Raw genomic sequence first — 23,213 nt, forward strand, 5'->3', positions numbered from 1 at the left:
AAAAGTGAATATATTCTTCTGTCATATTGAATGAAACATATGACCTGTTAAAAGCAATTAATTCGATAAATTGAACATATGTTTTGTCAGATCATTTAAACATCAATTATGTTACAAAAATTGGTTTGAGTTAAAATTTTCTATACGAGATCTATCACTAAAAAAAGCAATTCAACGAACACAGGTGACCAATTGTTAAGGCAAAATGTTATTAATTCTACAGAAATCGAATCATCCAATACACCATTGCTAAAAGTGTGACGTGTAGATTTATATTTATTTTTAAAATATTATGAACAAAGTATTTGAAAAATACTGTCGTGTTTCACGGAAAAATATTCGGGTAAAATTACTGCATGGTAAGGACATTTCTGGGAAAAAATAAAAATTTTAGCACTAGAATTCTTGAGAATAATGAAATATTCACTGAAAGTAAGTCGGTTTGTTTTCTGGATTCTGATTTGACTCATTTTAGGTATTCTGTGAAATGCTTAGATATTTTAGAGAAAACTCCACATTTCAAATTGTTATAGCTTGTACGGGAAAAGCGCCACTACTCTATATCATCTTATTAGTCTACAGCAGCTTATATTAGGTATTAGTTCATATAAGCTCTTATCAATAGTTTAAATCAGAGAGAGAGAGAGAGAGCGAGAAAGAAAGAAAGAAAGAAAGAGAGAGAGAAAGAGAGAGAGAGAGAGAGAGAGAGAGAGAGAGAGAGAGAGAGAGAAGGAAAGAAAGAGAGAGAGAAAGAGAGAGATTATCTTTGTTTAAATCTAAGGACTATATATATTGTGTGACTTTGTTTTGATCACTTAATCTTTATAGTTTGCGAATATAAGATAGCGTTATGAAAAAAAAAAAGGATTTCTAATTAAATGTGGTTATTTGTTACTCGATCACAAATTTCAAATAATACTAGTTAATACATAATTTATTATTAATTACATGTTAATATAATTTATTCCCTGTTTAATTACTGCATCAACTAGTTTAAAAAATTAAAATAGTTTTTATAAAATTAAATTCAAAGTCTTAAACTTCTATTAAACAAGAGTAGATAATATCTAACAAATCATTGGCTCACATAACGACAAGAAATGATGACGTAATGTGTTATAAGTATAACTTTTATTTAAATTCATTTAAATTATACTTTTAAATTAATATAAAATCGTTTCATTATTATGAAAGCAAAAAAAAGCAATTCATTTTATTTTAGAAATAAGTTTCAATTAGAAATATAGAGCAGAGTAAATTTTAAATCAAAACTGTATGATATACATCCAAAGCAAATAAATTCTTATTTTTAAAGACTGTATATTTCAAAAATATTGTCAGTTTCAAGATACATAACACTCATAAACATCAAAAGAATGAAGTTTTTTTTAATTAAAGTGTCATACTTTTTAGAAATAAACGAAGATAGTTTTTTCTATTGTTTGGCAGTCAGTTTCGGAAGAGTTCATTGAAGAGACGGATGGACAGATGTTGAATGATTATGCAATTATTTGATCTTATTATAAATAACATATTTACATGATATGATAGAAATAATTATTTTTTCGTATTGTTACACGAACGAAAATTTGATACTTAAACATCTGTTACTTGCTATAAGTTCAGCATATCGTCAATTATTTATATTAAAGAATATATAATTCAATATCATACTAATAGAAGTTAAAAAATTAAGTAGGTATTAAAGTGTTTAATTATGTATAAATGCATTGTTTATTACTGTTAATTGTTATTTATTTGTGAGATTCAGCATATTTTGATAAAATATTTTTTTCGATGATGTGGACTGATCATGCAGACACGGTCACGAACGGACCTAAGCCAAGCATTACGGGCTGTGGTCCATCCGGTGGTAGTAGAATTAGTAGTAGAATTTTAGCTACGATTAACTGCATTAGAATTTTAATTACACGAATAATTATATAAAAATTATCTAATAACTATACGAATTTTTCAAATAATGCTTCCCCACTTTTTAAATGAAAATTTTTTATTATTCAAATAAGCTTTTAATTTTTAATAAGATTTTAGACAATACATTCTAGTTGTATCTAAAATATATAACTAACCAATAACAATGCATTATACTCAGGGATACGTTAAAATCAACCATTTTTTGAATTTAAGGACAATAACTTCAATGATCTTTTATCGGGACTTTTTTTTAGTTAATATTGAATATTCTTGGGGCTAATATTTATTAAAATATTTTTACTATATTAAAATGTTTTTGGAGCTAATATTTGTTAAAAAAATTCACTTAGTTTATTACTTAAGGCTAGTTTGATTTTTAAAACTATTTTCTTGGTCATAAAGTGGGAGGAATTTCCATAATTCTGTCTATTTTAAATGTAAAGTATTGGTCATAAGCATACATTTCTGAACTTATAAATAACCAAATTTATTAATTCTATGTTAATAACTATAAAATAAAACTGGATGAGAAATGTTCAAATGAGCAAGCACTATACACAAAAAAGAAAATAGTTATCCAGTATTTGCTTCTCTTCTTGATCCTATGCTAACTTATACTAATTTTTACTATTACTTTTACTATTTACTAACTTTTACATTTATGCGAACGAAAGAGTTCATTGGGATTTATTTTTGTGAAATGCTTTGAGGTTACCAGTTGACGGCCTATCAAATCATGGGTGAGAAATTAAGCCTTGATTAGACACTTAAGAATTAATAAAAATTGATGGAAAGTATTTTTTCCATGGCCTTATAAAGCGTTAACAGATGATTTTAATACAAAGCATTTTAGCCAATTTATGTTGTCAATTTTTTTTGTTATTAAGCAGTAATTTTGAATTTCAGGTCAGTGACTTTCTTCTAACAAAATGCACGCCTACTGGATCATTTTAGTTTTTTGTTCTTTATCAATTGCTACTCTGAAAGCTGCAAAAATCTGTGGTGAGCTAAATTGTTAATTCCTTATAAATTATTACATTTCAATGACGTTATTTAACAGTTTCTACCATTTTTTGCAGATAAACTTAGTGTAGAATTAGCTGCTGAATTTGATAAATGTAACGATTTAGACCCTGATAATGTAAGTAATTTTTAATATATTTTATATTTTTAATATACACCATATTATCACGCATCATATTATCTATACAACGTGTAGATGTATGGATAACGATCTTTTATAATTATAAACTTTGAGTTATCCGGTATTTAATTGCATTGCGCAAATCCAGTTTTGAATCAATCCAATGTAACTGGCAAATCAAATTCAGTTTTGTACTTCAGTAAGAACGTGCCATAAAATATGTCTCACTATATTCTATTTACGCCTTAGTTTCAGATTTTGTAATCTGGCAGACTAGTTACAAAAATGTTTTTAAATCCTTTTTGCAAGGTGTCAGTAAGTAAATGGACGTCCGACCTCTCTAGAAGCGTTTTGTATTACTTTTTGTGTTTCATTTTGTATTTTTCAGTAATTTTTGTTATTGTTTGATTTGTTCTATTTTCGTGTTGATATTTTGGTGCTCTTCACACTATTGAGTTAAGATATTTTACTTTCGACATATCGATATAATATTAGAAAGCACTCTTATTTGTGGATATAATCATTGTTTTTATTTACCATGTATTTATTTTATTTACAGTAGCATTTTTAAAATAAGCTTCAGTAAAACTAAGTAATTTAAAGTCAACCGTAATTGAAATAGAAAAATAAGTTACGTACCGATAAACAAAATTAATGGTGAAATAATACTACTTTGCTTAGGAGAAAAACAATTCTTTTTGAAATACATACATCAAGGTTTCCGTTTAAAGAACACTCCATTTGTGAAACAGATGTGCCTTAAGAATATTTATCCAGAAAAATCTTTATTTGTTTTTAAATATTTGTTTTAATTTGTTACTTCAATAAAAAAATATATAATTTTTAATAATGTTTTTAAACTAATGATTTGAAAAAAAATAAATGCAATTTTTAAAACAATCAACATTACTTATCTATTTAGTGCGCTTTTTCTCAGATCAGCAGAACTGTTTTTATTTTCATTAATATTCTTTTATTTGCTTTCCTTTTAGATAAAAAGTATCATTCGTAGTTGCAAAGCAGATGTGCTCCTCAAAGAAGTTTACCCATATCTTCTTGCTGGTTGCAACGATTCTTCCATTACAAGAAAGGTGAAATTTAAAAAAAAATATGTGTATAGATATTTTATTTTAATTTTTAACAGTTTATAATCCTGTGTTAGATAATCGTGATTAATCATAGCAATTTGTTTAGGTTAACCAGTGCTTGAGCGAGAAATTGGCTGATGTAACCGATGTAAGTTATTTTCGAAATTAATAAATAATAATTTTGCAGCTGGGATAAATTAATAAATTTATAGTTGGGAGATTATTTTAAAGAAATATAAAGTTTGATATGTTTATATTTAGCAGCTTTTTTTCCTAAATCAAATAAGGTTTATTTCATTCTTGAGCTCATAGGGACTGCATAATATGTTTTAAAACATTATAATTTTCGTGCAATGCCTTAAGCGAGTCAGGCAAAATGCAATATTTATAATATATTCTAATATTACTACTCTAACACTACGTAATATATTCTACTCTAACACTAGAAGTTAAAAAGAACTAATATTATCACTTTATTAAAAAAGGAGCACATAAGCAGAATAGAAATTAAAGACTATAATTTTTTGAAAGTTATGGAAAAAGGACAGAAATAGAGGTCATTCTATAGCTTGAATAGAATTCAGGCAATTATTAATCCAGAAAAGTTAACATTAGTAATGGTATTTTCAATGCCAAACGAATTCTGAAATAAATATTCATTCAACAAAGTTATTAATACCAATAGGAATAGTATTCCCTATAGTAAATACTCTTTAAAAAAAGGGTTTCACAAAATTTAGGAAAAATGTCCCAAAATAGACCCGGAACAAATGTAGTCGAATTTGAAAATTCGTGAACTCATTATTGAGTATAGTGACATACTCAAAACTGAAATAGCATATACTCATTTTTAAGCTTAGCTTCAGAAAACACATCATTGTAAGATGACACATCAATGTCACTAAGTTCGAGTTTATTAGTTTATAACGATCAGATATTCGAAAAGAAAATCAATCAACTGTACTTACTTTCATTTCACAAAAAACTGTATCACACATACTTTTATTGCAAATTTATTTCATGAATAAAGAATGTCTTCTGATCGATAATCAACACTGTTTTACCTTGGCGCCATGTTTATTCACAAATAAAGTAGGATTTTTAGAGCTGTTTCATTTTTTATTATGTCACTATACTCAATAATGAGTGCATTGGTTTTTCAAATTCGACTAATTTTTTTCGGAGCTATTTCGACACTTTTATGCTCAATTTTGATTAACCCTATTATACAAGGGATGTAATCAATTAAGTTAAAATCCATGTATGTTACGTTCGAAATACTTTTTTACTATTATATTATAATGTGCTTTCTAAATCCTACAAAGGCAACATAGTGCAAATACGAGTATAAATAAATGTAATAAATAAATGTAATGAGTATAATATACATCTGAAAAAGAAAGTATGGTCAAAACTACAAGAATATGGTAAAAATTACCATAATTTTGGCTCGAAAAAGCTTAGAAATTTTTACCGTAATGCGATGGTAATTTTTTTTTAAAAATTAACAATAAATGTGATAAAACTTGTTCATTTTTACATGAAACCTTAAAGCATGGCATAAAAACTATTTATTCGTATAAATTTATTTTTCATATTTGTATTTTTGCGAAATGTGTGGTAGTAAAAACTATAATTTTACAACCAAAAGCTCCGGCAAACCCTTACCATTTGAACAGTATGTTCTGGTGGAATGGTTGATCAAAGCGTTTTTCATACCCATGGAGTGTAGAGTAATTTTCATGTTCACACCATTTGTCGAGAGCCGAAGGAGGTCATGAGTTCGGATCTGGCAAACAACTTAACAAGCGGTGTGTAAACGCAGTCAGTTGCACGTTAAATCTGTCCCTACAATATGGTGAATATATGTAAAATATCGATTAATAAATTATAAATAAAAGTTATTTTTCTTGCAATTTCTTTATGTATTTTTTAAATTTATAGTCATATCGATATTTATATTCATGTATATATTCATATGGATTCTAAGTCCCATATTAGAAAAAAAATAAATGTATGATCGATACATATTTTCCCCTTAATACGAAGTAATGTGCTAAGAAGCTTTTCGTTTACGATTAGATGCTTTCAAGTTAAGATTATTTTTAAAAATTTATAATTCTGAATAAATATATTTTTCTATAACCATTCGTGCATTTAATTCAAATTATTTATCTAGGAGGAAATGGCTGGATCGACGGTAAGTGTTTTAGGATTTTAAATATTATTCAAGAAGTTCTTGTTTTCTTAAAACTATTACATATTGTTTTTTGCCAAGAAAATTGTTAAAGCAGCTACAATTTAAAAGTTTTAGCAAAAATTTCTCATAAATATAGTGTTTCAAAGCACATTTAAGATTTATTTAGAAAATTTTATAATCGAATTCCGTCGAATCACTTAATTGTCATTTATTTTATACTTATTTGAGATAAATTGTAAATGAATATTTGAATCCACGCTTAAAATATTTAAATCTACATCTTCTTTCGATAATTAAAACAAAACAATATTAAATATATTGCTTTCAAGTACTAAGATAATTTTATTATTAATTATAATGCTAATTTTATATGTACGACACAGTGTTAATTTTTCTAGAACAGGAATTTAGTGTTTTTGAAAGCTCCAATTTTGCTTGTGAACATTAAGACAAATAAGCCAAAATAAGTTGCATCCTTGAATATTCTTAGATATTTTTTTGTACTGAACTTATTTTTGCATTTAGATATTTCTTGTGCACTTTAAGCATTCTAATTAATATTCGATTTTTTATTAATTGAAATATGAAGTCAGAAATTAAAAATAACTTTTTTGTTGTACAAAAAGAGAAATAATATAGTTTTTTCAGAGCTTTCAAAATTTGTTTATTATTTTAATATTTGTTATTCATGTTTATAAACTACGTATTAAAGTAAGCTATTGTAAGATGCTGTTAGAAGTTATGTCTTGCTTTAAACTGCAAAATTGTGAAAATTTGTGGCCATAATAATATGGGACCTAGTTTTGCCCAATTATTATGCAAGCTTATCCTTTATAAACTTGATTAAATCATATTATGGTTCAATTTTTTACGAAAACACTATTTCTTATTAAAAATGTAAAACATTTTCAAGGAATTATGCAATTTTCGAATTTTTATTCTTAAATTACGGTAAAATAACAGCCAGCAATTCGTCCATTCAATCAACCGTAAAGTTTAAGGTGAAGATCATTTTTTACATTTATGGTTTTGACTTTCTCACTTTTATGGTTGAAACCGTTTACAACTTGTACAGTTGAAAAACACGAATACAGATCTATACGCTTTTTATACCATTTACGACTAGAATGGTTTCAAAATCGTAGAAATGAAATTTAACCGGACTTAACGAGCTGAGCATTTCTTTAGGCAATGGGCTTTGAGTAATGGGTAATGAATTACTCTGTGTTTCATGAAATGAATCATGCAATGTGATTTAATTAGTTTATATGGTTGTTTCATCTATCGTAAGAGATACTAGACCTTTTGTGTTAAGCAGCTTCATGGTGCTGGAAACTATCAGATTCTAATAGTCCAGAGCCACAAATTGGAAATGCAGAACTCTGGAAAATTTTCAGGTGGAGGAGTGTCAAAGCTGAGAATCAACCCCCGTTGCGTCAGTTTTAAAAGTGACAGATTAGCCATCTCAGCTATAAGGCAAAGAATTAAATGGATATATTAGGTGGGCCTAATTGGTACTATTAGACTCTGGTTGTTTAACTGTATGAGATTAAAGCAGTTAATAAGCAGTTTTTCTTACAGATGACAGTTTGAATACCATATTATTTACGGTCATTCCACCGTTTGGGTTGAATATGGTAAAATAAAATTAAAAAAATTGTTATTAACCATTTTTCCGGAAAATTTTTAACAGTGTGGTTTGAAATACTGTCTAGGGTTAAATGTTGAACCGGATTTATAGAGTGTATTTAACATATTTACGTAATCTGAAATAAATTATTGATTTAATTTAATATGCTATCTTATCTTGATCTTAATTGTTAATTATACTTTTCTCTAGGCCTGTTACGATGAGGTTGGAAAGAAGTATGACATTGATGTCTAGTCAAAGTCTACCTAATGAATAGATATGCCAAAACTATCGAGAGAATTTTTGTGTAATTTAGGACAATTTTGAGCATATAGATGAATAAAAAGTAAATAAAAAATGTTTTGTTGTTATTCAATTCAAAATTAAATTTTATGAAAGCTTGAAATTAATAATTATTTTCCTGATGCAACCTGCATTGTAAAAATGGAGACAGGAAAATTTTTTTTTTTTTAGACTTAACCATTTTTAGGAAAATGATCCGAACAATCAATTGTTGAATAAAGGATATTACCATGTTCATTTGTTTGAGGATACAGATTTTGTTAAAAGTATTATGCTTTGTATCACATGCATATTGTAAAACTTTGAAACACATAAAGCTAATATTAACTACAATAATAAAACAATTATGAAGTATAAGTTTAAAAAGCTAAAAAAGCATAAATGAGAAGTACAAAAATGCAGCAGAACAAGCTACTACAAGGAGAGAGAATTGATCAATAAAGTTGAGGACTAAAGTTCAAGAAAATAGTCAACAAAAATGACAATCTTTTTCCCGGAACTTAGTGAAAAACATTTTTTCAAATCCATGTTACTCTCATTCTGCATTTCCGTACACTTTAAAAAATATAGTTTTAGCATCTCTCCAAAATTGATGTTGTACAACCAAAAAAAATTTTGTGATGAAACACTTTTTTCTCACGTTAACACCAAATCGAGGTTTCATTTGCAATTTAAAGGGTATATTAAAGCTTTAAACAACAAAAATATAGAATATTTCTACCAAGATCACGCTCCATGCGGTAAATATATTGGTTTTCTAAAACATTACTGTTTTTATGTATTGATCCAAAACTTATTCATCCAAAACAAATTCTACTTAAATTTTTTTTAAATAATTATTCTTTATCATTTAATTTATGAATGATCAAAAAAATTTTGAATTGCAAATGTTGCAATTCTTTTCCTCCGATTCAATCAACCTCAACTTCAATAGGTAAAACTTAAAAATTTAAAGAGAGTCAGTCAAATAATTCTTGCGAAATAAAAATTTAAAAATAATTAAAAAAATTTTTTTTTAAAATTTTATTACTGTAACAATATTCAAATAATTTCGGATTAACTTTGTATTTTCTCACTTAAAATTACATACATTGAAAAGAACATAAAAATTTGCATACTTTATAATTCGAAAAATTTTCCATCATTGCTCCATCACAAATCACAAATTATCAATAAAGTAATCAAAATAATAAGTAATTATTTTTTCACATGGAATTAGCTTTGGATAAACGAAATTTGATACCATACACAAGCATTTTGTGATTAAATTAAATAGTATCCGGATTTAGCCAAATACACAAAAAGTAAAATTGGCATGAAGCGGTTCCACCGTTTTCCCTAAAAAATTATTGGGACCATATTTTCTGATTACGGAAAATAAATTTTGAGAGTAAGAAATCCAAATCTGTTTAAAAAAAGCTATGCTGATTCTGAGAAAGTACTTTCCTTTGTCTGATTTTGTGACTTTAAGTAGCATGTAAGCAAATTTATTAGCATATATAAGGTTAAGCCCTAAAATCATAAATATTAAGCATCGTACGTGAAAATTCAATAATTAGATAAAAAACTATTACTATTTTTGTTCACCGTATTCATTCTTTAAATCAAATTTAGTTAGAATTGCCATGAAAAGATCTTGAATTGTTTTAAAATTGGCTTATAATTTCACAACTATAATTTATAATTTAAGTAATTTTATTATGAGAAAAGCATTTTGCAGCAGAAAAACAAATCCACATTGAGTAAGGGATGAAGAGTGATACACGTGAAAAACACAATTTACACACTTTTAACAAAAATAATTTAAAAAAAAGAATGCTTTTACACAATCATGCTATATAGCAGAATTTCACTGCAAACAAAGATATATATTAATCTTCTAATTTTAGCACTTTTACATCATTTTTATTCATTAAATCCTATACTTTTGGATTTTTTTGGGACCGTATTTGGTAATTTCAGGTTTTTAAGGATTAAGTTTTAGAAGTTACATTCTTTGTCAAACTAGTTATAGTCACATTGTGAAAATGAATCATATTCTGAAAAATGTTAATGAAATATTTACTATTGTGCTTATCTCTTGAAGTTAACTAGTATAACTTTAAATGAAACTTACTTCGTTTTTTATTAAGGAAGTTATTACCTCGGAAATATTCTTAGTGAAAATTTCATCAAATTGTTTAAAAAAAAACTTTTTTCATTCGTTTGAGGATACGTCAAAAGCATTAGCTATAAGACTGCCTAACGGTTGACACTATTCATTAAATCACATGTTCCATTTTGTTTTGGCTATGGAACACAAATGAATTAAACCTTCTGTCGGCGGAGCCCCGAGACTTAATGAGTAAATTTCATTAGCAATAGTGAACATATAAATCAACAAAAAACTACTAATCATATTGAAAATAATCAATGATTTAAATTTCATTAACTATTTTGAAAACATTTAGTGAATGAAGGAAGAACAAAAATTTTTCAACGTGACATTTTATCAATAATCTTAAAACTGTTTTTCATGTCTGACAGCTGAATTTAAATGTCTGGATCGCCATCTTGTCTTAATTTGATTTTCTTGTCCAGTTCTCTTAACTGGGACTAATATAGGAGATTCTTAATTGAGGGTTCCTAATTTGATGAAAACGAAAACTGAATTGTGAATGATTCCGTTAAAATGAAAACGATAGGAGACGAAAAAAATAACGTTGAGAATGGTTGTCACTGTCAGAGAAATATACTTGAAGTTGGTTATTTTTATTTGATGCGAATACGAATGTAATTATTCACAAATGCGTATTCTTTTTCAAAAAATTTCAATCTTTTCAATATTTTCATTAGAAAAAAATTGTTTTTAATTTAGCTTTCCTTACTTTGCAAGCATTTCAAGTAAATGATTTCTTTGAAATAACGGAAATATTCGAAAGGTTAGGAGTTGAAAAACTCTAAAAATTATGTGAATGATTATTTTATTTTAAGTTAGTACCAAATCAAGCGTCCAATTTACACATTATGAGACACTTTTAAGTCTTATCAATAATTTATGATGCCTACCCTAATCGTTGGTGAAGTCAGTCGTGTTTTTCGGAGCTTCGTAAATTCGGCGAATATTTAAACTATCTGATGAACTCTTGTGTGTAATGATGATTGGGTATGTTTTTCAATATATAACAAATGATTTAGGACTATTATTAAAAGTTCAAAGAAAACGCGAATAATTTTGCAATTTCAAAAAATTAACAAGTTGGTGATGTGATTACTCGAAGGATACTTCTTGTCAGATTTAACTGAAAAACTCATCGTAACCTATTTACTACTGAATAAGTTTCAATCCTCTTTCCCGGTTGATAACAAACAATAAATTTGGTCGATTATTTGTCAAGTAATTTCAATCTTCTACTCATATAAACAGTTTAGAAATGCATGTATGTTTTTAGTTTTAATCTCATAAAATTTACGTAAATCTGCTAATTGTGTAAAACATTTTTATAATCTTTAACTTCCATTCATTTAAGTTTTCTTCGAATTAATATGAATATTCTCTCTGTGCTATGTGCATGTTTGATTAACAAACTATTAAATTAAAACGATTAAATTGCTTTAAGAAGTATTTCGCACATGCATCTTAAATTTATGATTCTTGCTTTGGATTGTAACGTAAAAGTAAATTTACAGATTTTTACACGCATCATATCTTACTGTAATTATAAATTTTACTTTTACTGAATTTAAACATGGTAAAATTTCAAGTGTAAAAGAACATTACAAGTTCTTTTACACTACAGCAAGTAGTGTAAAAGAACATTCTTGGTATTTCATTACACCAGGAACTACCCTTGGATTTGGTGCAACGAAACACCACTTTGATGTAAAGAAGTTGCCACCAATTTTGTTCAGATTCTCGAAAATGTTTTGCAGTATGGGAAAACCTTCTGACCGCTATAAAAATAAAGTCCCCTCAAATGATCACTGGCAAATTTGGATAAAACTGTCTGGGATTTTCATTCGCACGTTTCCATTTTCGTGTACCATTTATTTGCCGTAGGTATTTCCATTTGAGCTTGTTGATATTCGACAAAAATGATTCTTAAGTGTTGGGGTGTAAGAAGATTGCAAAATTCTATTTAATTTTAAAATAATTTAAGAAAAACTGATAATTTTAAATTGCTTGGCATATTGGACCTAAAAAAAGACATAAATGAAAAAGTAATAAGCTAGCACATGTGTATTATTTATTAAATTATTTGATTGAGCTATAGAACATGTTAGGGATAAATGACAGGAAAATAATTAGTTTTCCTTTTGTTAATTGAATCATCTGCCAGGAATTACAAATTTTTTTGAACAAATAATCTTATTTATAAGAAGAGAAATGCATTTCGGTTACAAACTTACAAAAAGAAATAACAAACACAGAAGTAAGTTTTCCTTTCATTTTCGATCTCATTGATTTTATTTTTTATTGCTAATTAGTACGGATATTTTATTTTAACATATTTTAGTTCCTGTCCTTTTACTTCTAATTAATAAAAAAAAGATTAAAATGATTTTTCGTAGAAAATTATTTGTGTCAGAACAACATACAAAAAGTGTGGCTTTAACTACACTTTAACTACATTATTTCAAAAATGCTGGTTCAATATTTAATTTCGTTCATTTATGTGTTGACACTCTGTCAGAAAAAAAGCAGCATTTAATCAGTAATGTTCTGGCTTTCAAAAAATATAAAATGTTTTGTTAAAAACAAAGGTTTTTTTTTTAAAAAAAACTTATTCCTAAAATATTTTTTTTAAAAATTAGATTTATTTATTTCTTTAAATTTGGAAGTGTAATGAATATTAAATCTAAAAATGTATAGCAAAAAACAATTAGCAAAGAAAATGTAAAGAATCTAAAATGTAATAAAAGGTATTATCCCTATTCAAGGTAAGTTATAGTAAAATTTGTGCCTGTGTTGACATTTCTAATTGCTTTAAAATACGTAAAAGCCAATGAAGAATTAAAACATTTGGCTTCAGAGTGTAATAAATGAAATCGTCATCAAGATGATTAACGGGAATATATTTAAATTCTAAGAATTTTTAAAAAATATTTCAACTAAAACTGCCTTTTAATTTCCATTCTTCAATTATAGATTTTGAAGTTATCAGACTATCAGTTGATAAAATGCACGCATATTGGATTATTTTAGCTATTTGTGCTGCGTCAGTTACTGCTTTTCAAGAAAGAAAACTTTGCGGTAAAAGGAATTTTATGCTTCAATTTGATATAGAAATATTTTATTTCAGTAACTCATTTTTGTAAAATTATATTTTTTTACACAGAAAAGTTTAATGAAGAGATAGCTGCTGCGTTTGANTAATTTAATCTTGTATAGTTTATTGTCTTCTTTTGACTGTGTATAGTACAGAATGTTTAATAGTGTGAACTATATTTATTTTTTCAGTGTAGCGTATGGAAAGATCCGTAAAAGGAATTAAATGAAAATTAATGTCCCAACTGTTTAAAATTCAGAAAGCTTTTTCGCTGTCTCCGAGATATCTATAAGTCAGAGAAAATGCAAAACATACATAAATTTTTGTTATTGCTCGCCTTTTTTAAATAAAAAAATTTAGAGCTAACTAAATCGCTCTTGTTCACAAAGTGTCTATTACGGTTGTAAGTGTAAAAATTTATCCAAGATATCAAGCAGGCTTACAACAAACGACGTACTTGAGTTAGTCCTTGTCCGGTTAGTCCTTATTCCTACAAAGTTGAAATGTCACAAAATCAATATTATTTTCTAAAAAATTTAAAAAAGGTAAGCATAAGCCTTTACAAAAAAAAAAAAAAAAATAAATAAATAAAAAAAAATTAATATCCCACCTTTTGTTCCAAAGCTTGTTTTTGAGTTTTTTTTTCCTACGCATGATAAAGTTTTAAAGCGCAACATTATTTTAATAATGATGTGTAGTGTTTTCAAATTTAATCTCAATATAAAAGGGCTATTTATGAAAACTTAATGCGAATCTCTTCCCGTGCTAGCATGGTTAAATGTAACTTTTTTGAAGCTTGCATGATTTATTTGCTAAGCATTTTGGAACCTTGTTGGGAATTTGAGATAAAGGTTGCTGCTCACATTAAAATCCACCTTGCACTGCTCTCTGGGATGTAATAATTAAAAATTTTATTAATTAATCCTATTCTTTTATTTAATGTAATGCATTTTAGGTCTTTAAAATAATTTATGAGTGCAGGGAAGAAGCACTCTCGGATGCACTTCCAGAAACTGTAGATAAAACCTATTCATATCTTGTTGCTGCATGCGAAGATCACTCAAAATTTGGAAAGGTAATTCTGATAATTCTGTATTTCTTTTCAAATGATTTATGGGATTTCTATTGCACCAGCAAACGTTGAAAGAAAAAGTTAATATTTTATTACAAAGAAAATTTGCTCAACATTAAGGAAAAGTAGAATAGTATTTATTGATGGTACAGTAATTTTAATATCAAATTTCAAAACCGCTATCTAGAAAGTATGTCTATGAAATCGAAGACAGAATCTTCTAGTGCTGGTGGTTATACTATGCATATCATTCAAAAGTAGCAATTTATAAAGAAAAAATCAAAGTTAAATTTTCTAATTTTAGCATCCATTTTAGTTTTTAATTTTTACAATAAGTTTATTTAATGAATACTATGTTATTTGATTTGCTATGTTATTTGTTCTGAAAAATTCATATTGACTCATATCAACACATTTTTTTTGGAATTTTTAATGTTCTTTCAATTGTTTGTTGCTAAATAAATCAAAAATATGAAAAAAGCATAAGAAAAAATAACTAAAATAAGACTGCATGATAAACTGCATGATTTTTTTCTAAGAAAAATAAAGAAAAAGCTTTCTTAAAAAGGACTGCATGTTGATTCAGAAAGTTTGTTAAATGTTACATTTTTTTTTGATAAGTGACTTTTTTATTTAAAAAATTAGTTTGGTTATTTATTTCTATTACATGAAATTTAACTTATTATAATTAACATTTTTAATCCAAATTTTTCAGACAAAGTATCAATGCCCTCAACTTATATTCTTTCAAAGAATATAAACTAAACAAAGTAACTAAGCTATTGTTTTTCTTTTACAGTTTAGCTATTGGATGGGAGGACACATCCAAAAGGGTGAAATTACGGACGTAAGTAGAAATTTAAAAAAAAAATAGTTTTAAAGCAATAACAATGAAATTAATAGAAATTCGTATAAAATTTAGAGTTTATATAAGTAGCAAGAAAAATATATATACTAATTTTAACTAGATACTCTCCTTTTTTACAGGCTAACATGGCAGACTTAGAAGTGAGTATTTGCCTTCCAATTTTGGAAACATCCTTTATTTATTATTATTAGCATTTTATCATCCCATTTAGTTTTTCAACCAGGATAGCGTGGTTGATAGGGTGTTGTTCCCATATCCAAGAGGTTTTGAGTTAGATCCCCGACGGCCGAAGACTCCTCGTGTAATAAATGGTGACTGGTGCGCATTGAATCAGTCAGATCCCAAAGTCCTCCAAGTTCCCATAACAAGTCAATACCTCTAGGGATACTGAGTTGAAGATTGATCGTTCTCTGGTTCAGGTCAAAATTACGATCTGTGAGTGAATGGATGTATGAATGGGACCATCTTACAAACGGATTGTGATGTGTGCGCGACTGAGGTCGTATTCTTGGCCATAGATAGCGCCACTGAAAAACAAGAAACGCACCCTCTGCCTTAAATACGCTTGGTATCAACTAGCAGTCTTGCTAGATTGGCAAATGGCATTAGGAACAATATAACATTTAGTTTTTTTTTCAATTTAATATGTGTTTATTTACACATGTAATGATTTCTTGTTTAAAAAGCGTAGTTAAAGATGTAGAAGGGTTTTAATATTTAATTAAACATATATAATTCACTCAGTTTGTATGATTGTGAAAATTTTTTTTAAAAAATTTCTTTTGCTTGATAAAAAAAAATAATACTACGAAATGAGTTAAATATATGCAATGCTTTCAAATGCATTTATAAAACTCTATTAAATTGTAACGTATTAAATTTTTTTAAAAATATACCTGCTTAGACATTTTCTAATGTAATAAGTAAAAATTGTAAAAAAATATTCCAAGTTACAACGAAAATTAAAAGTTAAAAAAGAAATGTTTTTTTTCGTTTTTCCCCTCCTTTTTTGTGGCAGAACGTCACCTTTTTTGATTGATATGGCTTTGAGAGACTAGTTTGTTACCTTTAAATCAACTGAAACTATAATTTAGATTCTTTTTCTTTGCCCTCTTTAGTGCTGTTTGTTCTCCTAATCTAGCAAACTGGGCGTTTTTAATCAAAATTTTAAAGAGAGAAATTAAATATTTATATGCGAAGCCGAGAAGATTACAAGTCAATTCAAAGCCGCCTATCTATAGAAGCAAACTTTTTTTCATGTCTTTTGCAGACTGAGAAAGGTAGGAGATGCTTGTAGGAATTTTCATTGAAACAGATACAGTAGACAGAATTTATTTTAGATTATAAAATTACAAAATTTGAAAATCGATCATAAAATATATTACTTTTAAAAAACAAAATGCATTCAAAAGCATTTAAATGCTATGAGTTTATCAAACTTTGTATTAACTTTCATTTTATATTATTGAATATAACAATTTTCTTTCAGTAATACGTATAAATTATTTTAAATGTAGCAAAAAATTTCACACAATTTGGATTATAAAATTATCAGTGTAGGAAATACCGGGCAATGGCCATTAAACTAAAAAGAATCGTCAGTGTAAGGAATACCGGGAAAAGGTATTTGGGCTCGCTTTACGGATGTGAATATGATTCCCCATTTTTTTCAAAACAATCCACTTCCCATATGGAAGCAGCTTGGAGTTAAAATCTTGCTGTGTGCGAACGGGCAAGTAAAGATAAAAATTCACAATCTTTGCATGTCTTAGGCATGTAGGGCTATACAATATTCAAGCTCTGCTTAATATACAATTTCGTTGTAAGTTTTATAAAATAATTCATAATATATTTCTTTTAGAAATGTTATGGAGAAGTTGAAGAGAAGTATGATGTGGGACCTGAAANAGCAGGGTGGTCATAATGTAACGGCTCTTCGGTGTATTTTTTTAAAAGTCTAGTCTACCCATAATCGTAAAGCCGTATTTAATCTCTACACCACACACAAAAATACATCTGATATTTTCCTAAAATATAATTAAAATTGGAAAAAAGAATGCAAAAACATGAAAAGTTAACGTTCCGTCAGATGCTAAATTGAATTAGATATAATTACAAAGATAATCGACAGTTTTGATTTTCTTTAGTAAGAAATGCTTTCTTGTGGCTATTGAATTGAACTTACGCACCATTAATGGTAAATACTTGCTTTTTTTAATTTAATTTTTTTGTTGTTGCTGATTTTGGATTAATAAATCTTACACAACACACTTTTTTTTGTATTTGCAATGTTTTTTCAATTTTTTGTTACTAAATAAATCTGAAACATGAAAAAAAAAAAATAACTAAAATAAGATTGCATGATAAACTGCATGATTTTTTTCTAAGAAAATAAAGAAAAAAGCTTTCTTAAAAAAGACTGCATGCTAATTCAGAAAGTTTGCTGATTGTTTAATTTTTTTTTGATAAATGACTTTTTTTACTTAAAAAATTAGTTTGGTTATTTATTTCTATTACATGAAATTTAGCTTATTATAATTAACATTTTTAAACCAAACATTTCAAACAAAGTATCAATGCCCTCAATTTATATTCTTTTAAAGAATATAAACTAAACAAAGTAACTAAACTATTGTTTTTCTTTTACAGTTTAGCTATTGCATGGGAGGACACATCCAAAAGGGTGAAATTACGGACGTAAGTAGAAATTAAAAAAAAATAGTTTTAAAACAATAACAATGAAGTTAATAGTATAAAATTAAGAGTTTATATAAGTAGTTAGAAAAATATATATACTAATTTTAACCAGATACTCTCCTTTTTTACAGGCTAGCATGTCTGACTTAGAAGTGAGTATTTGCTTTCCAGTTTCGGAAACATCCTTTATTTATTATTATTAGCATTTTATCATCACATTTAGTTTTTTTAGCCAGGATAGCGTGGTTGGTAGGGTGTTGTTCCCATATCCAAGAGGTTTGGAGTTAGATCCCCGACGGCCGAAGACTCCCCGTGTAATAAATGATGACTGGTGAGCATTAAATCTGTCAGATCCCAAAGTCCTTCAAGTTCCCATAACAAATCAATATCTCTGGGGGTATTGAGTTGAAGATTGACCGTTCTCTGGTTCAGGTCAAAATTACGATCTGTGAATGAATGGGACCATCTTATAAACGGATTGTGATGTGCGGCTGAAGTCGTATTCTTGGCCATAGATGGCGTCACTGAAAAACAAGAAACGCACCAGTTCACTCAGTTTGTATGATTGTAACAATTTTTTTTTAAAGGTTTCTTTTGCTTAATAAAAAAAATACCACGAAATGAGTTAAATTTATGCAAATGTGTTTATAAAACTCTATTAAATTGCAAGTTATTAAATTTTTAAAAAAATATATCTGCTCAGACATTTGCTAATGTGATAAATAAAATTTATAAGAAATTATTCGAAGTTACAACGAAAATTAAAAGTAAAAGAGAAATGTTTTTCTGCTTTTTTTCTTCTTCTCTTTTTTGAGGCACAACGTCACCTTTTTTGATTGAGATGTCTTTCGGCGACCAGTTTGTTACCTTTAAATCAACTAAAATCATAATTTAGATTCTTTTTTCTTGCCTCCTTCTGTGCTGTTTATTCTCCTAATCTGGCAACTGGGCGTTTTTCATTAAAATTTTAAGGAGAGAAATTAAATATTTATATGCGAAGCCGAAAAGATTACAAATAAATTCAAGGATGCCTATCTATAGAAACAAACTTTTTTTACGTCTTTTGCAGCCTGAGAAAGGTAGGAGATGCCTATAGGAATTTTCATTGAAACAGATACAGTTGACAGAATTTATTTTAGATTACAAAATTACAAAATTTGAAAATCGATCACAAAATGTATTACTTTTATAAAAACAAAATAAATGCATTCAAAAGCATTTAAATGCTATGAGTGAGCATTTAAATGCTTTACACACTTTGTATTAAGTTTCATTATATATTATTGAATATAAAAATTTTCCTTTCAGCAATACGAATAAATTTTTTTTAAAGGTAGCAAAACATTTCGCACAATTTAGATTAAAAAAAATGTCAGTGTGGGAAATGCCGGAAAATGGCCCTTTAACTTAAAAGAATTGCTTGAATACCAGGAAAAGGTAATTGGGCTTACTTGACGGAATTGAATATGATTCCCTATTTTTTTCAAAACAATCCACTTCCCATATGGAGGCAGCTTGGAATTGAAATCTTGCAAGTTTACTTGCGAACGGGCAAGTAAAGATAAAAATTCGCAATCTTTGCATGTCTTAGGCATGTAGGGCAATACAATATTCAAGCTCTGCTTAATATACAATTTTGTTGTAAGTTTTATAAAATAATTCATAATATATTTCTTTTAGAAATGTTATGGAGAAGTTGAAGAGAAGTATGATGTGGGACCTGAAAGACCAATGTTTAGGGTTGGATGAAGCATAAAGGCTCTTTATTGAGATTTATGTCTTTCTGTTACTTTTCTAAGTCCAAAAGCATGTGTACAGACAAATAAAGAAATGTTTGTTATTATTAATATGTATTCATTTTTTACTAAATTATAATATTTTTAATATGGTAGCTACTTATGTAGTACAATCCCATAGTGACCGATTTCAAAGGTTCAAGAGCAGTGGCTCCCAAATGCTGTTGCGCTGAGCCCTAGGGTTCCGTGGAAGAGTTAAACCGACTATTTTTAGGACTATTTTTGAGCAGTTTTTAAAAATTTTTGATAAATATGTAATTATATTTAGATTCAATCATTAATTCAATATTTATTTGCTATTTCGATTGCCCTTATAAAATTATTTAAAATAAAATACCAATGCGAAAGAAATGAAAGTTTTTAAAAATATATAATTAAGAAAATGACAAACAGTTATCAAAAAAATTGCAATAGTATTTCATATTGCTCTTTTCAAATCTAAGCAAAGCAATTAAATTCCTTAATATAGAAATATGTTTCCCTAATTTTAATTTTCAACATTTGTGGCATTTCCTCTTATTTTTTATTTCATAGCAATACAAAAACAAGTTTTTAACTAGACTAGATTCAGCTCCAAGACTGCTAGTTCAAGTGTCTAACATAAAACTGAATTTCAGATTATTAATAATAAAGAATGAAAAAAATTTCAATACTTTTTTAAATACAAAATGTATAAAAGGTAAAATAAAGTAGTCTTTCAAAGGTTAATACGTTCACAATGTCTTCATTTACTTTATTTCTAAAGTCAGGTTTCCGTTGGAAGAAGGTTGATTATTTAGAGTTCCGTAGCTGAAAAAATTGAGAAATGGTGGTCAAGAGTCAATTGAGAAATGGTTGTTCAACACGTAACCATCCAGTTTGTCTACTCATTGAGTTTACAATAATATGTTTTATAAAAAATGAGAAGAGCCTTAGAGTGAAAATTATTTCAGGTGATTATTAGTAGTTCAAAGTTAATGGCTGATGCTTCAGTGATTGACGAATTGTAGTTTGTTTACTTTCTTTTATTTACACGGAAAAACACATTAAACTGAATTCAGAAACATAACACATAAAAACAGAATTCCAAAAAAGAACAAGTTAGGGGTTTGGAAAATCCTTAAAAAATTAAAACTGCAACTAATTCACGAGATCAAGTTCACATTTAGTTTGAATGCTAGTACTTTTTTTGTTTCCGTGGAAAATTCGAAATATCTGAGTATGTGCAGTATGATTAGCATGGTTGTTTAGCATTTGTATAGTATTGCATGGAATAATTAGCATTTTTACAATAGCAGAAATGCATAAATTAAGTTGATTCTACTCCAATTTCATTTTAATCCTAAGAAATACGAGCATGTGGTAAAAAAATGAATAATGTACGCAATAATCATGTTTTAAATAAAATTATAAATTTCTCCCATGGGCTTTTTCCCTTGGAATTCTTCAAATTTTCTTCTGTGATTTTCTGGCCAAAAAAAAATCAGAAGATCCCTTTTGTACAGGGATGTCTTTGCATTAGCGAAAATTCGTTTATGACAATAATACAAATTTAACAATTACAATTGAAAATTAGTTACAGTAGTGTTTCAATTTTACTAATTAAATATTTTTACCAAATTATTCTGTTGTTTATTGTGTTAGTGCTGTTATGCATATTTACAATATTTGTTAAAATAAAATTGGTTTGTTAAACAAACATAACATAGCACAAACAGAATATTAATATAAATCTGAATGGAAGTTAAGTATTATAAAATTATTTCATACAATTGATAGATTTATGTAAAGCTTGTGAGAACACTATTCTTTTAAATAACTAAAACATGCATGCATTTTATAACGAATTATACGAGTAGTTTGTAAAATTAATCTATTAATCTCGTTTGTAAATTAATCGAATTGAAATTATTTGGCTAATAATCAACCACAATCAATATTTTTTATTAATCAACATTGGTGATCGAAACTTTCTTGGTATTTAATAGGCAATAACCAGTTTAACAATTCAGTTCAACAAAAAGTACCTTTTGCGTACACAAACAGCCCCCATGGCCGGTATGTGGTCATGATCCTGAAATTGCCCAATGATTTGTCTTTAAGCTTTTACTAATGATTCAAAAGAAGTTGCTATACATTTGAAACATGCTCTATCATAATTTCAAGTCAAAATTTTGTTAAATAGTTTATATATACAATAATGATTCTCCAAATTTACGGAGCTCCGAAAAATTATATTACTCGTGTCAATATTTAAAGAATATTTATTTATTATTATTTATTAATATTTATTTGGTAATTTTTACCAAACATTTTATTTTAAGTTTACACCAAATATTTATTTGGTGTAAACTTAAAATAAAATGTTCATTCAGAATGTTTTTGGTTATTTAACAGTTCAGAGATATGATACCAATGTTTTTGAAGAATACTAGTTTATTTGTGAAATTAAGTAGAAAGGTGTTAAAATAATTATATCTTCCTTATTTTCATTAAATCGACAAAAAATAGTGTTAATGCCTTTAATCTCACTTTAGCAGGACTAACCTCAATAATGATTCTTCCAATTTTAATTTTAATCTTTATTAATCTTATAATTAATTTGCAATCCATACACCAATTTTATAAACATAGTTGAACAGCCGACATGATTCCTAGTTCACGATTTTCAGTGTTCAACCTAATAGCTTTGTAATTTTGAAGCTAATTCAGAAGACAAGGGAACTACTGGATCAAGGATTAGGAGTAATTTGCCTACGGGGAAGACTTTTTGATGGAACTAACCCTCATTTGCGGTACATGGTGAGGAAACCACGAGACATACCAAGTTTAGCTTGACGGCAAGGGGACTCTAACCCATGATATCCGTCCACCACTGAAGATATTTAACGTCATAATTGTGGTCGGTGGAAGCCGGGTATGGAGTTCGTATCAACTAGTCATCCCTGAGATTCGAACTTGGGTCACTACTTTGGGAGGTCACCTCTCTCTCCTGAGCCACCAGGCTTTCCAAAGAGCAATTTGCAATATACGGGGAATATATTCTAAAAGTATGTATTAAAAGTGGTGATTATAGATCACCCAGTACAAGCATTTCCCAGGTTACTACATCCATATGAAAAAATGCTAACAACAGTATATGTATTAATCCCAATTTAACCTTTCATATTGTTTTTTTTCTGGGTGGTATGAATAGTTTTTATTTTTAGTGAGTAAAAAACAGACCCTGGTTTTCTAAGTTAATCAGAACTA

The 23,213-nt window shown here is 27.7% G+C and overlaps 2 protein-coding genes and 1 long non-coding RNA gene across 3 annotated transcripts; all 3 read left to right on the forward strand.

Annotated features, from left to right (window-relative positions):
- The first annotated feature begins 1,543 nt into the window (after positions 1-1,543).
- LOC107442342 (uncharacterized) lies at positions 1,544-8,537 on the forward strand. Its single transcript, XM_043053105.2, has 7 exons — positions 1,544-1,695; positions 2,842-2,937; positions 3,015-3,076; positions 4,072-4,170; positions 4,274-4,315; positions 6,347-6,367; positions 8,208-8,537. The coding sequence occupies exons 2-7, from the start codon at positions 2,865-2,867 to the stop codon at positions 8,250-8,252; spliced, it is 342 nt and encodes a 113-aa protein (XP_042909039.1). The 5' UTR covers positions 1,544-1,695; positions 2,842-2,864; the 3' UTR covers positions 8,253-8,537.
- A 4,136-nt stretch (positions 8,538-12,673) lies between these two features.
- On the forward strand, positions 12,674-13,670 carry LOC122271521 (uncharacterized). The gene is made up of 3 exons (XR_006226416.2): positions 12,674-12,712; positions 13,429-13,533; positions 13,619-13,670. It is a non-coding gene; the product is annotated as an uncharacterized lncRNA (long non-coding RNA).
- A 649-nt stretch (positions 13,671-14,319) lies between these two features.
- Positions 14,320-20,033, forward strand: LOC122271522 (uncharacterized). Its single transcript, XM_071180345.1, has 5 exons — positions 14,320-14,400; positions 14,505-14,624; positions 15,421-15,468; positions 15,609-15,629; positions 19,867-20,033. Exons 1-5 carry the CDS (start codon positions 14,320-14,322, stop codon positions 19,933-19,935), a joined length of 339 nt encoding a protein of 112 aa, XP_071036446.1. The 3' UTR covers positions 19,936-20,033.
- The last annotated feature ends 3,180 nt before the right edge of the window (positions 20,034-23,213 follow it).

Source organism: Parasteatoda tepidariorum, chromosome 4 (assembly GCF_043381705.1).
Source record: "Parasteatoda tepidariorum isolate YZ-2023 chromosome 4, CAS_Ptep_4.0, whole genome shotgun sequence".
NCBI classification, from domain to species: Eukaryota; Metazoa; Arthropoda; class Arachnida; order Araneae; family Theridiidae; genus Parasteatoda; species Parasteatoda tepidariorum.

Bases quoted from the DNA above. Each gene is read 5' to 3' on its own strand.
- LOC122271522 (XM_071180345.1), top strand. From the start codon at position 14,320: ATGGTTAAATGTAACTTTTTTGAAGCTTGCATGATTTATTTGCTAAGC. The intron at 15,469-15,608 runs GTAAGTAGAAAT...CCTTTTTTACAG, and splicing joins AAAAGGGTGAAATTACGGAC to GCTAACATGGCAGACTTAGA. The intron at 15,630-19,866 runs GTGAGTATTTGC...TATTTCTTTTAG, and splicing joins CTAACATGGCAGACTTAGAA to AAATGTTATGGAGAAGTTGA.
- LOC107442342 (XM_043053105.2), top strand. From the start codon at position 2,865: ATGCACGCCTACTGGATCATTTTAGTTTTTTGTTCTTTATCAATTGCT. The intron at 3,077-4,071 runs GTAAGTAATTTT...CTTTCCTTTTAG, and splicing joins ACGATTTAGACCCTGATAAT to ATAAAAAGTATCATTCGTAG. The intron at 4,316-6,346 runs GTAAGTTATTTT...TTATTTATCTAG, and splicing joins AATTGGCTGATGTAACCGAT to GAGGAAATGGCTGGATCGAC.